Source organism: Stegodyphus dumicola, chromosome 7, assembly GCF_044657685.1.
Source record: "Stegodyphus dumicola isolate Sdum_Otavi_A_Nest chromosome 7, ASM4465768v1".
NCBI classification, from domain to species: Eukaryota; Metazoa; Arthropoda; class Arachnida; order Araneae; family Eresidae; genus Stegodyphus; species Stegodyphus dumicola.
Window position 1 is genome coordinate 30,595,997 of NC_140774.1, and position 15,765 is coordinate 30,611,761.

Here is a 15,765-nt window from a genome sequence, read left to right on the forward strand (position 1 = left end):
TTGCACATATTTCCTATCCATGTACAGGAAATGTTCAATAATATTTTTACATTACAAACATCTTTACATTAACTACATCTGCATTATAAGTGCATAAAATACTGCAGATATTTTTATAGTATTTACTATAAAAACATACTCGAAGACAATACATGTGAGAGAGGACATTGTTCAATAATATATCTTTTGATGAACCAATTAAAGTACACTATGGGAATACATATCAATGTAAAGTTTTATTTCTTTTCATGCATTTCTTGAATAAATGACTTATTTCTCTTCATATATTTCTTATAGAACTTCTTTATTTGTGAATTTTTTCCCCTCTTATAATTTTTCATAACCATTTTATTTAATCCAACAATTATTTTTTAAATATTTAAATTTTTTGTAATTACTGGCAAAAATTGTTTACAGTTTATTACATTTATTCATATTTAGTTTATTAATATTTAATTACCTAGTTAATTTAACACAAGAAAATATTTACCTTTGATAACAAATCATTACTTTTATAGAGTGTAACGGTGTACCAATTTTTTAAGGACAAGAAAAGATCACGATTTTTCTTTCAAAAATATGCACATTTTTTATTGTAGCAATGCAAATTTTTACTGCCCTCTAAATTAGAATATCAGGTTTGAAATGGAATGGTTAAAAGAGAATAATGGCAAAATAAGAAATGTTTTAGTTTCACTTAATACTAAATTATGTAAATTAATATTAGGTTAAATTCATTTTGAATTTTACATCTTTATAAAATCTGAAATTGTGGACATTTATTTTACAACATCATTTCATGGGGAAAATTTCACCTATTTAGTCAGTAGAATCTAAGATAAATTCTTTTAACTATATTCAATAACAGCTTGAGTTTTTATTAATCCTGTAGTAATAATAATCAGTAAAGAGAAAAAATTAGAAATCAATTTTATTCATCAGTTTTCATTTCCTATACTTTACAATGCAATAAAAAAAAATAAAAAAAAAATCTTTTAAGTCTTTCTGGAATAATACATTAGGCTGAAGTTTAAAATTCCACTGTGAATTTTTTTCTAAATTATAAATTTTAAATATTAAGTGAAACAAATAAGAAAAAAGGCAAAAACTAAGTAAAAGGGTGAAGGAGAAGCAGAGCCATGAGCAACTGATCTGCTGCTGTAACGTCATACTTTTGTGCTCAGGCCTTGTATGTAGAAGGTGTTGGCATCTGTTAAAACATCTACAATTTACTGCTGAGCATCGATAGAAACACTTACTTACTGTGATGTCACAGTCATAAACCTTAGAATGCATTAGAATATATGAATTAATTCAGAACAAATCACAATTTTTGCTTGATTTAGATGACAAGAATTCATCTGTGGGGAAGGCCTTACAAACGCTGCTTACATCACACATCATTGTGGTAAAGCATATATCCATCACACTAGGTGTTACCATTTCAAAAGCCATTACCTATGATACTCAGTTATTCTACAGTATTAATTTACATCACTTTATTGGACTAATGAAACCTCGATGACATTGCATTATTTGTTATATTGCTAACACTTTTTCAAACACCTCTTTTTCAGTCCAAAGGGGCAATTCGCCCAGAACTATCAATTTCATTTTGGCATTTTGCGTTGATTCATTACAAGTGTTGTTTCACTTTTCAAATTGCTGCCACCAAATATTATTGCCCTGTATTACATTTAAAGAAATTAAATAATTAAGAATTTACATAAATGTATGTATGTTTCTTGTACTGTGATAAAACAACGGTACCTAGAGCCATCAAATTTCTAATAACGTTATCCTCCTGTGAATATTGGCATCTGAAAGCTCAGATTTGAAATTTGTTTTATTATCGATTTCATATTTTGCAAAATTTAACAAATTTTTGATTAAGAAACTCAAGGATTTCAAAGCAAGCAATGGCAATATTGTACAGGAAAAACATTTTTATCTCCAGCGCCCGAGACTGTGTATCGGAAATTCTAAAGATATGCTCATTTTAAAATTATTTTGCAATATTGCTCTTGAACTGAATTTTGTGGTTTAACTGCGAAGAACATGATATTTAATAAATAAAGGTATCAGACAAAATGTTAAGAAAATGCCCCTTTGGATAAAATTTAAAATCTGAAACCTTTCAGATTTTTTTATTTATTTATTTTTTGTTCTCTCTCTATATAATAACCAGATTACTGTGAAGAGTGGAAATACACTATATAATACGAAGTCTTTAATCCGGACTCATCGGGACTTCGGCGATTCCGGATTATAGATCAACAATTTAAATCTGGTAAGATGGCATGCAGAAATTATAAAATTCAAAATATGAAACCATAATTTATGAAATAAAGAGCAATTATGATCTAAAAAGTATCAAAATTTACAAAAAAAAAAAAAAAAAAAAAAAAAAAAAAAAAAAAAAAAAGAAAGAAAACTTAATATTTATTTGTTTACTTTATTAAACATTTCTTTCAATACGTGCATGTGTAAAGCATACATTACGCATAGTTGAAATTAGAAAATTGCGACCAGAAAACTATTCGATGTGTATTCGTGATATTTATAATGATGAAGAATTTGATTTAAATCATATCAAAGAGAGTACATCGAGAAGAAATACTACATTTAGTAAGGAATTATCAGCCGAATAAAATAAAAGCATCTGCTCTGAAGATGAGGATAGTGCTGACAGATCAACTCCCAGTTCATTGCACGCCGCAACGTCCCTCCCCCAGAGCAGAGTGAAATTGATAAACAGATTTCGGAATGGTTAGAGAAACAAAGGATATGCCTTTATCTATTTTTTGCAGCAATTCCACTTTTTGTTTGATGGACATCAAAACATGCTTTCGCTCTCTGGATCCTTTGGCAACTCCAGAATCAGAAACTCTTTTTGACATAATCGAAAATTCAAGCTTCACTTTTTATAAAATTGCAGTCTGCAAAAAATAATAAGCCGGATCCAATTAGAAGATTAAGGAACAACACAATCTGCAACATTAACTGAAATAGATAATTAGATAATTTTAGCCTAACTTATACTGTGCGTTATACATTAAATGCGCATGCGTAAACGTATTACGCGCATGCCTAAAGGTATTATGACCATGCGCAGAAAGTTTGTAGCTTATAGATCATTCCAGATTATGGATGTCCAGATTAAAGACTTTGTACTGTAATTAAAGTAACAATTCTATTGGGAGCCTAATGCTGTCATTACTTACTTGAATGGATGCATCAACTATGCTCGCATTCTGTCTTCTCTCACACAAACATGGTACAAAGTGATATATGCATATGATGTATAACACTGTGATAGGATATTTATGTTCAAAAGAGCCTCAAATATCACATATAATGATATGTTATATTTTTCATTATGATATATAACTTAAAAACTGTTTCCATGCTACATGTAACTATTATCCATATACATGATACATTACATCTGCCAACCTTTGGTTGCAAATGCTTATTTACTTTGTGTGTTTAGATTTCTTTCAAAGATGCACATCAACAGTTGCTACAAAACTGCTGTTTTATAACAGTTACTTTCAAGCATGAACAATACTTTTCAATACTCCTTATATGTAATAAAAACCATACTTACTTTCCAAAAACCAGCTGGATAAATGAGTTCACCAATTTTTTCATCAGGTGTTTTCAATATATTGTCAACATTTAAACCATGCTCAATTAAGCGTTGTGTAGCAGCATAAGTGACTTGATCTCGTGTTTGACTAGACAGCATAACTGATATTAGAGTCTGGTATCGAAAGACCTAAAAAAATATAAAATATTAAACAAAATATAATTACCAGAATGTATCATTTTACAACAAATATATATGTATAAGAATGCATGGTGTTGTAGAGTGGAACAATTATTTAGGAGATACATGTGTCTATGTGATGCAGAATCATTAAAATGAAAAAAAAAAAAAAAAAACTAGTCATAGAGACTGAAAGCTTATACAGTCAAAAGTCATTAATTCGGACACCCTTAATCCGGGCCTCAAAGCTAAAAACTTTCTGCGCATGCGCCGCGTTGACACATGAGCATAGGCATTCACGCGTGTGCATTTAATGTATAACGAACGTTATAAGCTAAAATTATCTAATTATCTATTTCAGTTAATGTTGATGATTGCGTTGTTCTTTAATCTTCGAATTGGATCCAGCTTATTATATTTTGCAGACTGTAAGAGCAATTTTATAAAAGTAAACTTGAACTTTCGATTATGTTGAATAGAATTTTCGATGCTGGAGCTCCCAAAGAATCTACAAAACGAAAGTACGTTTCGATGTCCATCAAACAAAAAGTGGAATTGCTGCAAAAAATGGATAAAGACATGAAGAAGGTAACAGAGAGGTTAGTGAAAACGAAAAAATTTCGATTGATGAGTTAGTCGGTATTCTCGGCACAGCAATTACGGGACTTGAACAGCGGAACTTTGTAACTGAACAAGAAATTGTCTGTTTATAGAATTAAAGAGAAAGTATTATCACATAAAACGAAGCAACTTAAACAACTTACATTGAAAGAAATGTTTAATAAAGTACACAAATAAATATTAAGCTTTTTTTTTTTGTAAATTTTAATACCCTTTAGATCATAATTGTTCTTTATTTCATAAATTACGGTTTCATATTTTTAATTTTAGAATTTCTGCATGCCATCTTACGAGATTTAAACTGATGATCTATAATCCGGAAAAATCGATAATACGGAATCGCCGAAGTCCTGACGAGTCTGGATTAATGACTTTTGACTGTACTTGGGGGGGGGGTGGCTGTGTTCTGCCACCTCAGTGGATTCGGTAGTACAGTCAAATACTGAAAATCCGGCAACCTGAAATCCGCGTTGCCTCAGAATATAAACATTCAGTTTATAGGTTCCGAAAACCGCAACATTGAGTATGAAATATCGAAGAAAAAAATACTTACCAAATAATGACGTCATAATTACCGAATAATAACGAGCCAAAACAGAAATATATGATATATAAAAAAATTGATATAGAATTTCTGATGCTAGAACTTGCAAAGGATCTACAAAACGAAAGTATGTTTCGATGTCCAACAAACAAAAAGTGGAATTTAATGTATGTAGCTAAAGGTGGGGGGGGGGGGAACATTCAAAGCTATTTTAGAAGTAATTGCCAAACATTTTCTACCCAAAATAAAGAAAAATTAATAAAAGTATACGAAGACAATCCAAATAGATGTTTCCGTAAGTAATAATATAAAAACTTAATATCAGCATTAAGCACACAGCTTTAATATGTAAGCTGTACACTGGCAACAAGTATGCCTACAGTAATAATCTAACTGAACGTGACACATTTCAAATTGGTATACATACTGATATGATTGGTTTCTGGTGCGACATCAACCAGTGTGAGTACAAGTGGATTTATTCGTGTGAGTTGATTGTCTGCGCGTTATCGCAGCCTCACCTAGCATATTCTAGGGTTCGTAGCCACATTTTAGTTTAAAAAAAATAAGCACCTATAAGCACTTTTCAAGCACATTTTAAGAAAAAAAATAAGCACCTGTCTAATTACATTATACACTACTGCATAACCTTAAAAGAAAAATTAGACTTGTAATTTAAAATATAAGAAATGCAATATTTATTAAGAGTGAATGAGTATTAACCTCAGCCATTGAAAACAATAACTTTTTTTTTTAAAATTTTAAATAAAAGTTGAATTTACAGAACTAGTTTACAATGAGAGAAAAAAACTATGCAGAACTAAACTATATTACAAGATTTAATGATGAAATTTTAGTTCAAAATAGAGAAAACAAATAATAATAAGCCATATTTGTATTCGCTTGGCATCTAATAATAAATACATTTTATTTTCCCACTCATATTAATATTTAAATAATTTAAATCAAAATTCTGAACATTATCTAAATTTTCATTGTATACCAGTTTTCCCTTAACAGATATTGCAAGCAAAGTAAGTTAAATAAAAAAGAGAAACATTTCTGAAATCAGCAGACGGGAAATTTTTTCAGGCAGACATTCTTTAACAGTAAAAGTTTTACTAACCTGCATACTCGAAAACTGCCAAATATTTCGGAGAGTTGAGCTGACTGGGAAAAAGAGAAGCGCGGGGTAGGGGGTAAATTGTAGCCATTCTTTAGATTTTTAGGCTGAATAGTAAAACTCTTTTAAATGTTCATAAACAAATCTCCTTGAACATCAAAATTAATTATCTCTGCAAAATATCGCAAACATTATTGCCCAATACGTGCGTCGTAATTCTTCCTTACGTGATATTTCGCAATCGGAATCAACAGCTGCCGGTATTCGGAGAATAGAGAACTAAATAAAGGAAAAGAAAGATACTTAATAATCTGGGTGATTTTTCATTCTAATTTTGAACAGACTGCGTTAAATTTCGGGAATAGAATCATTCTTCGCTTGGGTTGGTAGACCGCAGAACTTTTAATCCTATTCAATCCAGATTAGAAAGTGACAAAAAAAAAAAAAAAAAATTCCGTTGCTTGTTTTGCAGCGAACTGTTACGGTTTTAATATTCGCGATTTTGCGGAGAAAAGGGAGAACCTCCCAATTTCCGTACTGTATAATGAATTGAGAGAAAAAAAAAATTATTTTGACTATTTGATTACTTTTCCTTTAAACCATTCTGAATATTATTCCTCAGAAAGCTAATATCTGTTAAAACACACTTACCCATTTCTGGAAGTTTATCTATACTTCAGCAGTTACTGCAACTATATTATTATAAATATTCATACATATGCTCATAATATAAGCATAACGATCATAATAAATGCGAATATGAATTGACCACGAGGAAGAGAATTCAAAGTATTAATCTTGATAGAAATTCAAACATGTGTAGTATTTTTTGGTGGGAGGAAAAGAATACCGAATGTACTGGAATTTTCTACCGCTTTCGCAATTCTTTGACCAATAGAATGACGTGCACCTGTCTGTACTCTCATCCGCACCAAAGGTTACATTAATGCAGAGAAAGTGGGAAAAACTATTTCCGGGAGTATGATTCACCATCTGAAGTTCCATCTAAGAAAAGTTGTTTATTTAGTTTCGGTTTTGGTGCGGAGAAAAAATGCATGTTCATTAGAAAAAGAAAGGCACTAAAAAATAAATAAAATAAGGGCTTTAAAGAAAAAGTAAGCACCTATAAGGGCCTTTATATTTTATTTTTTTTATAAGGACTTATAAGCACTTGTAAGGACTGCTACGAAACCTGTATTCTCTTGTTGTATCTTGCCAGTTTCGTCCATGATGTTGACTGTCTCACATACTGTATTATGTAACTTTTTTTGTTTAAGCGATAACTTTTTTTTATCAATTAAGCCCTTATATTATCAATTTTATCAATTAAGCCCGCTTTTGCGGCGGCACTATACATCTGTGGCATGCCATTACAGGGTGAATGAATTACAATGTGGTTACATCAAGAAAGAGGAAGCAAACATCCGCAAAACTGCTTCAATAAAGAAACGAAACACGTGGTAACTCTGCGTAATAACAGAATTGGGAAAATGGAAGCTGCACTGGCATTTGGATTGCTGATTGCAGGAAAAAGACAGTCAGTTTGGACACTAATATGGTCAGGACAAAGCACTCTACGACCAAATTTTGCCCAATGACGATAATTAAGAGGCTGAAGAAGGTGCTGACGTACCTCACGCCAGTAATAGCACTGTCAGGAGTGATTCGCCTTCTCGAGGAAGAGGCTTTTCAGCCAGCAAAGGCTGGTTCGAAAAATTTCAAAAAGATACGGCCTCAGAAACTTGCTTCTGTATGGTGAGGCTTCCTCTGCTGACAATAAAGCTGCTTGTCGTTACGTGACTGGAAAGAGTTTGCTAACTTCATCGGAGAGGGAGGATACCTCCCTGAACAAAATTTTCAACATGAATGAAAACATGCCTTTTTTTTTTTGCAAGAGGATGCCTTCGCGAACATTCCTCTTCAAGAACGAAGTGAAGAGGCCAGGCTTCAAGGCTCACAAAGACTGTGCGACTGTCATCATGGCTGGCAATTGCTGCAGGTTTTATGCTTAAGCCAGGCATTATTTATAAAGCCAAAAATCCACGGGCATTAAAAAATTACTCGATACGAGATGGGCATATCATCTATCAGTTAATGGGCAAAGAATGATATCACACTTAATATTTATTTGACGTTACATTTGTAATTAATGCATTACGCATATTCCTCATTGATATGACGTTGTCAGGAGTGACTTTGCTAGGTTACGTATTAGAACATTATGAATGTTCCGGCAATTTTGCCAGTGAGCTTGGGAGGGCTTACTTGCAGGGGCTTGTACATATACACTACTGGTGTTCAAAGGGCAGCTACATCTAAATTGCTGCAGTAAGTATATGATATATGCTATACATATGCATATTTGCATATTCTTGATTTTACCTATTATTATTCGGTGCAGTCTAGAAGTTCAACAATATGTACATTATACGATACAAAATTGACATTAATATTACAGTTTATGAAGCAATTAAGGAATTATACTGAACATTAATTGACATTACGTTTACAAATACATTATGCATATTCAACATTGTATTTACTTTATCGGAAGTGACATTGCATATAGCTACGCATAGAACATAATAATTATTCCTGTAATTACGCAAGTGAGCTTGGGGGAGATTTCATGCAGGGCTAGTACATATACACTACATGTGTGCAGAAGGCGGTTGCAACTAAATTACTGCAGTGCACGAATAAATAGTGCTGTGCATATACATATTTACATAATTATGACATTGCATGTCTTATGTAGACACTATGCGATACAGCATTGTGCCCATGTTCTGGATGCATAACTCCAAGGCCTGGATAAAGAAAGCTCTGATCCTTGAATGGTTCCTCCTTTGCTTCATTCCCCAAGTGAAGCTGTAGCTGGCTGAAAAAGACCTCCCCTTTAAGGTCCTTCTCCTGATGGACTGTGCAGGAGGCCATGCAACAGACCTGCAATATGACGGTGTGCAGATAGAGTTTCTGCCCTTGAACACTACGTCTCTAATTCAGCCGATGGATCAAGGTGTCATTCGTGCCTTTAGGGCACTCACTCCACGATGGAGGGCCTCATCTCGGCAGTTAATGATGCCAATGACGAATTCACCTTGAAAGCATACTGGTGCAGTTATGACATTGCCTCATGTTTGTCTAATATTCAGCGAGCATGAAAGGACATGAAGATCGAGACCATAAATTCTAGTTGGAATAAATTATGGCAGAACATGGTGCATGACTATCCAGGTTTCACTCCTGAAGAAGTTCATCACTCAGCGGTGAGGCTGACTCACATAAAAAGGAATGAAGGATTTGTCGGCATGTCAAAAGAAGACATCAGCGCTCTTATCGATTGCCACTCAGACCCACTGACCGATGAAGACCTCCTTCAGATGACAAAGTCTGCAAAATGAAGAGGAAGACGAAGAAGAAACTGAAAAGCGTGGCCTTACCCTGGAGAATCTGCAACAATTGTGCAACATGGCAAGAGACAATATGGTTTGAGCTGTCGAGTTCAGCAACCGTGTTGATGGGGTTATGTCCTTGTACAGGGAATTTTGAAGGAAAAGAAAAAACAAAGACAACAACTTCTTATCACCATATTTCTCTCTAAGGTAAAGCTCTACAGTCAGCACCTCCAGCAGAAGAGTCTCCGAGCGAGCCTAAAGCATCTACGAGTCAAGTGGGAGCCTCTCCTCCGCCACCAACATAACACTCTTTGCCTCTCTCATAAAGCAGCAATGTTGATTAATTTATTACTGTATTAGGTTTTTTAATTAACCCTATTAATTAGCACTGACACGTTTAAGTAAATACATGTACTGTTGTAATTTTTGTCTTAAATGTGTAAAGAGTAAATACTGTTTATATATTTAAAACATTCTTGTATCCGCATACAAGAAAGTTCCTAGGGGAAAATCCTTCTTTGCGCTTTTTCAGCTTTCGTGGAAGATTCTGGTCCCCATTAACCATGAAAGACGAGGGATCACTGTACAATCATCTGAGTGTCACTCATTAGGTGGATCTATTTGATGACCATCTGTATCTGTTATTACCTGCATCTGATGACGAATCACTGTTTTCATATATTCATAGTTCCTCAATTCCATTTGTGGAATTAGAGAAGTTACACTTTTTAATCGACTTGATAACAATCTTAATCTAGATATTAACACAGGATTTTCTCACCCAAGTATAAAAAAAACTTCTGTAGTGTGCATTTTCTATAACTCACTTCTTCACTCCAAATGTCAAATTGTCCACAGTAGACTTATATATCCATTTGTCCTATTCTTCTTTGAAAGCAGCTTTGAAGGGTTTGTTAATGCTAAATTCAAGAGGTTGAAGCTGGGATATCAAGCTTCAAGTATGATAGTAAATTTTATTAGCTGGTCTGCAGCAATGTTTTCCCCCTACCTCAATTCAGGAATTGACCAAGCACCAATAGAGCATGTTTATGAAAGAGTTCACATGGTCTTTTGCTCCAAACTTTCTCAAACCATATCTTTTTTCCCACGGTGATTCTCTCAACCCTTGCCATGAACATGAACAATCACAATGACTTCTTTTGGCATTGTTTTGTATTTGAAAATCAGCATAGATGGCAGCTTGGTTCCATCAGCAAAACAAGCTAGAACAGTTGTATAACGGCTTTCGTGTCTACATGTCTTCCTATTTACAGTCTTCACCCTTTTCTTATCAACAGTTCTGTTACTTAGGACATCATACTGAAGGGGAACTTCATCCATATTTGCAATTTGTCCCAACTCAGATCTGTTTTCCAACACTGAATGACAAAAGAATGACGTTCAATGACCTTCTGCTCACAGCTTTCAGGTATCTTTTGGGCAAGTCTGGTGTGTGTATGCATGCTCAGTCCATTTCATTTCCTGAACCTAAAGTACCATTTGTGTTTTCCTTTGAAATCTGTAACTCGTTTTCATGGGAAATTTTTTTTGCCTCATGCTGATTCATATTTGTGGACACAGAAATTCTGATGACTATCTATACGGTTAATTTCCTCTTTATATCAGGCCATTTTGCTGACTTGACTCTCATGGTATTCTTCAACTGTAGCCTCTTCAGTAGGGTATCTTATTCTTGTAGCCAGTCTCAGATTGTTTTCTCAGTTGAAGGAGCTCCAAACTTATGTTCAGCACCACAATTTCCATTCACTTTTACAAACTGGATCCCTTCTAACTTGAATTAAACACTGTATGATAATCTTTTCTGAGCCATTCCTCGGCAAATTATAACAGGTTCAGCATGCACGCTGCATACGTTTCATCAACAGTCTTTTACCTTTAGTTATTGCGACCACTGTACAAGACAAACCCAGTTTTCAGACATATAAGTTTTAAAGAAATAAAAGTGTGTCTTAAACATGGAGAAATAAGGTAATCAGTTAAAATAACTTTGTTACACAGAATTTTATTTGAAACTTGCTTGACTCTCACTAACAATTAAGAGAAAACGACCTTCAACTAGAAAAATAATGTGTCTATGAAGAAGACAAAATGCTATAAAACTATAAACAAACACTAAGAATTAACATAACATGATTATATTTGCAATATTACAGATTCATTCATCATAAGTGAAAAAGTTATTAATCCTAATTCAATTTTCTTTTTACTGCCAGCTTTTCAAAAATTGGTTTTCTAATTATTTTTTATTCACTTTTTGGTCAAAAGATGGCAAAAGTAGCTTCATTTTCTAACATTATTATTATATTATTTCTAGCATCATCTATTGCTTATTATTAGTTTCTTTAACACTTAGTTCAGTGGTATGTTCTTTTTGTTAAAAGATAAGAAAGTTGTGATATGTATTAAGGAAATTTCGCTTAATGTTAATCTTAATAAAATTTTGATAAAACTTTCCAAATCACAAGATAAACTGAAAATGTGCAGCAGTTAATTAATTTCTTTTTAAACACAGTTTAGTAATATGCTCATATTTAGATGTCTGATTTTCATTAACTTTGATGATCTTTTCTCCTTCAGAAATTTAGATTAACTGATGGATGAATTAATTGCAGAATATTACTAATGAATAAAATACATTATTTAGCTTTTATTATGTTACATGCAATTTTAGTATTTTCATTAATTATATGCTATGCATAACTTCAGTATTTTTATTAATTAATTACCAATTAGCACTTTCCATTCATTTATTACCAATTAAGAATTTTTAGTTTATTATATGTTAGTATTATGTATGTACGTCATACATATTATATGTTATGTGTAATTTTAGTATTTTTATTAATTAGTTACCAATTAGTACTTTCCACTCATTTATTACCTGGAATTTTTAGTTTATTGACAGCTTAAACATTTCCTTCTCTTCTAAAATTACTCAAAATTTAGAATGAAAATATAGAAATAGCTTGCTTTACAAACTAATTAATTGCTATCATTTATTCCTTAAGTGTAAAGGCATAATTATCAACATGTATTTTGTCAGTCAGATGAGTAGTCATGGCAAGAATATATTACCAAACAAATGTTTCACATTGATAAGAAAAAATATTCATACATATTTATTTATTTTGAAATTAAGTTAAATTTTTATTTTAAAAGATGACTCCATATTTAACTAAACCTAAATGAAAACTAATAAAAACAGAAATAAATTCTCAAAAATGAAGCTAAAAATTAATTAATTTATTCTTGAACAAATTATTATAAATATTCAATAAACCAAATGAAATATAACAAATCAATAGAATACTTATATGAATATTAAATATCATTAGGAAGTGCTCATAAAATGTAGTGAAAAAAATCTTTGAGAAGTGAAATGTTGATAATAAAGTTATTGTTTATAAAATTCTCAGAAACAAAGACAGCTATATTAAAATTTTCATAATATTCAATCAATTTAATAATTAAAATCAAACAAAAAATTAACTTTTAACATTCATTAATTAATAAAATTCTGTTTTTATTCAGATGAAAAAAACTGAAGAAAAATATACTAAAATAAAGCTTACTTCAGGTGTAGCACCTTCTTCAGGGCATTCTTCACAGCCTAAACTATCAACAGGAGCTACATACATCTTTCTCATTTTTAAAATGTTATCCAAAACCAATTTCCAATTAGAAGGTTCCCAAGCACTATCCTCTATATCAGCCAAAACCTGATTTTCTGAATTTTCAACCTTTATTTCTTTCTTTATTTTTGAAATTTTATTTTCTTCCATTTTAGGCTGCCTTCTCTTCCTTGGAGATATACTTGATTTTTGAGGAACTCCTGGAATTTCTAATTTACACTTTGAAGCAGTTTCTAATGAATCCTTATTGGTGTCTAATAATTCATTTTTTAGACACAATTTTTTCTCAGTTTTAACACCTTTTTTACCTTTTATTTTTGAGTTCTGCATTAATATATTCACTTTTCCCTCAGCATTTGAATTTTCAGGAGGAAATTCTATTTTCACAGTGGTTCTAGATCTCAGTGTTCGTACAGTTGAAACCTGCACTTTATTTGAAATAGCATTCGCCATAAGCAGAAATCTGGAAAAAGCTAACTGCAACAAGGTTCAAAATTAAATTTTATACAGTGTTCAGCAGAAAAGTCATCTAATGTTTGCCTACAAAAAAAAAAAAAAAAAGAGGATAATTTGCACATAAAAAAAATCATGCTAACTGCATTCACAAATTGATGCATGCACACTTTAGCACATTTTTTTTTTTTTTGTTTAAGAATTTAAACATAAATATTACATAATTTCAAAATAAAGTTACTAAGCAAATTACATATTTACAGTCAAAAGTCGTTAATTGCGTGCGGCGTTAAAGATAAACAAAGGATATGCCTTTATCCATTTTTTGCAGCAATTCCACTTTTTGTTTAATGGACTTCGAAACATACTTTCGCTTTGTAGATCCTTTACATATTAGTAAATATATATCAGAAATTCTATTTGACATAATCGAAAGTTCAAGCTTACTTTTATAAAATTGCTCTAACAGTCTGCAAAAAAATAATAAGCCGAATCCAATTCGAAGATTAAGGAACAACGCAATCTGCAACATTAACTGAATTAGATACTTTTAGCTTAGTTTATACCGTCCGTTATACATTAAACGCGCATTCGTAAACGTATTTTGCGCACGCGCACATGCATATTCGCAGCCGTAAAGGTCTTCTGCGACCTTTACGCATATGCGACGCGACGCATGTGCAGAAAGTTTGTAGCTTTGAGGTGCGGATTATAGATCATTCCGGATTATGGGTGTCCGAATTAACGACTTTTGACTGTATATATAATGCCCTTCAGAACTGTGTTATGTTTAAAACAAAATTCTACAATTCCTTATTTTTGAAACATACTTTATGCAACTAATAAATATTTTAATGGGTATATTAAATTCTTTTCATAAATTTTATTTATCCTGTCTCTCTCTCTCCCTCTATATATACACACACTGTTGCCAAAAAAAAATGCATCCAGAAAAAATTGAGCTACAACAACGAAAACAGTATGCAAATGTGGTTTGTAGAGTTGTCCAAATGATTAATCTTGCAGCACCAGTCATCACTGTGGAGAGATATGATGATGTGTCAGAAGTTGGCAGCTGGTAGAATGTACAAAGGCAGGTGCGGTAAATGACAAGCATTTACAACTGTGCTGATGGCTTTGAAACATGTAACGAATATTGTAACAAAAGATGCCTTTATGTTGTATAAGATAGCATTACGAACATTTGTCAGACTTTGAGAGGAGTTGCATAACAGGACTAAAAGACGCCAGCTGATCAAGCAGGCGGATCAGCCGCCATATTGGTTGAAGCATTGTCCGCTGCTGAAACCAGTGGCGTTGCTAGGGTGGGGCAAGAGGGGACAGGCGCAGCGTCCAAGCAGGGCCAAATTGATGCTACGAAATTTTTTAATGAAATATTTTCCATTCTTGGCACACAGAAAGAGGCGCAAATTCTTCAGTTGTCCCCAGGTGCTTGAATCCTATCTACGCCACCATAGTGGATTGGGATATCCCCTGGTTACAAATGCACGAGATGGTCACAAAATTATAAGAGCTGCCCCATCCGCACCAATAGTTAGGCTATCATCGATTTAACTTCATTTGCCAATTCGCAGGAATTTTGGGATATCCAGGGTTATGATTCACAGCAGATTAGGTGATGCTGGGCTCAGATCTTGACATCCTTTAAGATGCCTGCCATTGATACTTCACGATAAGTAGTGTTGCCTTACATGGTGACGCTCTTTCTCAAGACGGACAATGTCCAATTTGAGAAATGTGATGTTCAGCAATGAATCATGCTTTTCTCTCAATGCTGATGACCGCCACATACGTGTCTAGAGATGGAAAGGTGAGCAGTTTAGTGTACTATTTGTTACCAAATGACACACAAGTCTGAGAACTGATCATATGAGACAGCTGTTCACTACTGATCGTGCTACGAGGTACTCTTACAGTACTGCTCGCAGGTACGTTAATGCCATTTTACAGCTGATCATACTGCCTATGCCAGCAGGTCATCCAGGTTCTGTTTTCCAGCAGGACGAAGCTCAGTCACATACTGCATGACTTTTCCAAAAATTGACTGGTTTGGCAGATCTTCAAACTTGTTGTCTATCAAAACATTTTTGGGACATGTTGGACAGGCCAATTCAGCCGTGTTTAAACATGCTCAAACTCCTTGACCAGTTGCTCCATTTGTGGCACAGTATGCCACAAAG

At 33.1% G+C, this 15,765-nt stretch overlaps 1 protein-coding gene across 3 annotated transcripts in view; it reads right to left on the reverse strand.

Moving 5' to 3' along the window:
• Positions 1-15,765, reverse strand: part of LOC118179356 (endonuclease III-like protein 1) — a 54,240-nt gene that overhangs the window by 15,496 nt on the left and 22,979 nt on the right. For all 3 annotated transcript variants that reach the window (XM_085820047.1, XM_085820048.1, XM_085820049.1), the window contains 2 exons: positions 13,052-13,651; positions 3,611-3,781 (listed from right to left, as the gene is read on the reverse strand). In XM_085820047.1, the coding sequence (XP_085676173.1) occupies positions 3,611-3,781; positions 13,052-13,564 (684 nt within the window). In that variant the 5' untranslated portion in view covers positions 13,565-13,651. The remainder of the gene's footprint in view (positions 1-3,610; positions 3,782-13,051; positions 13,652-15,765) is intronic.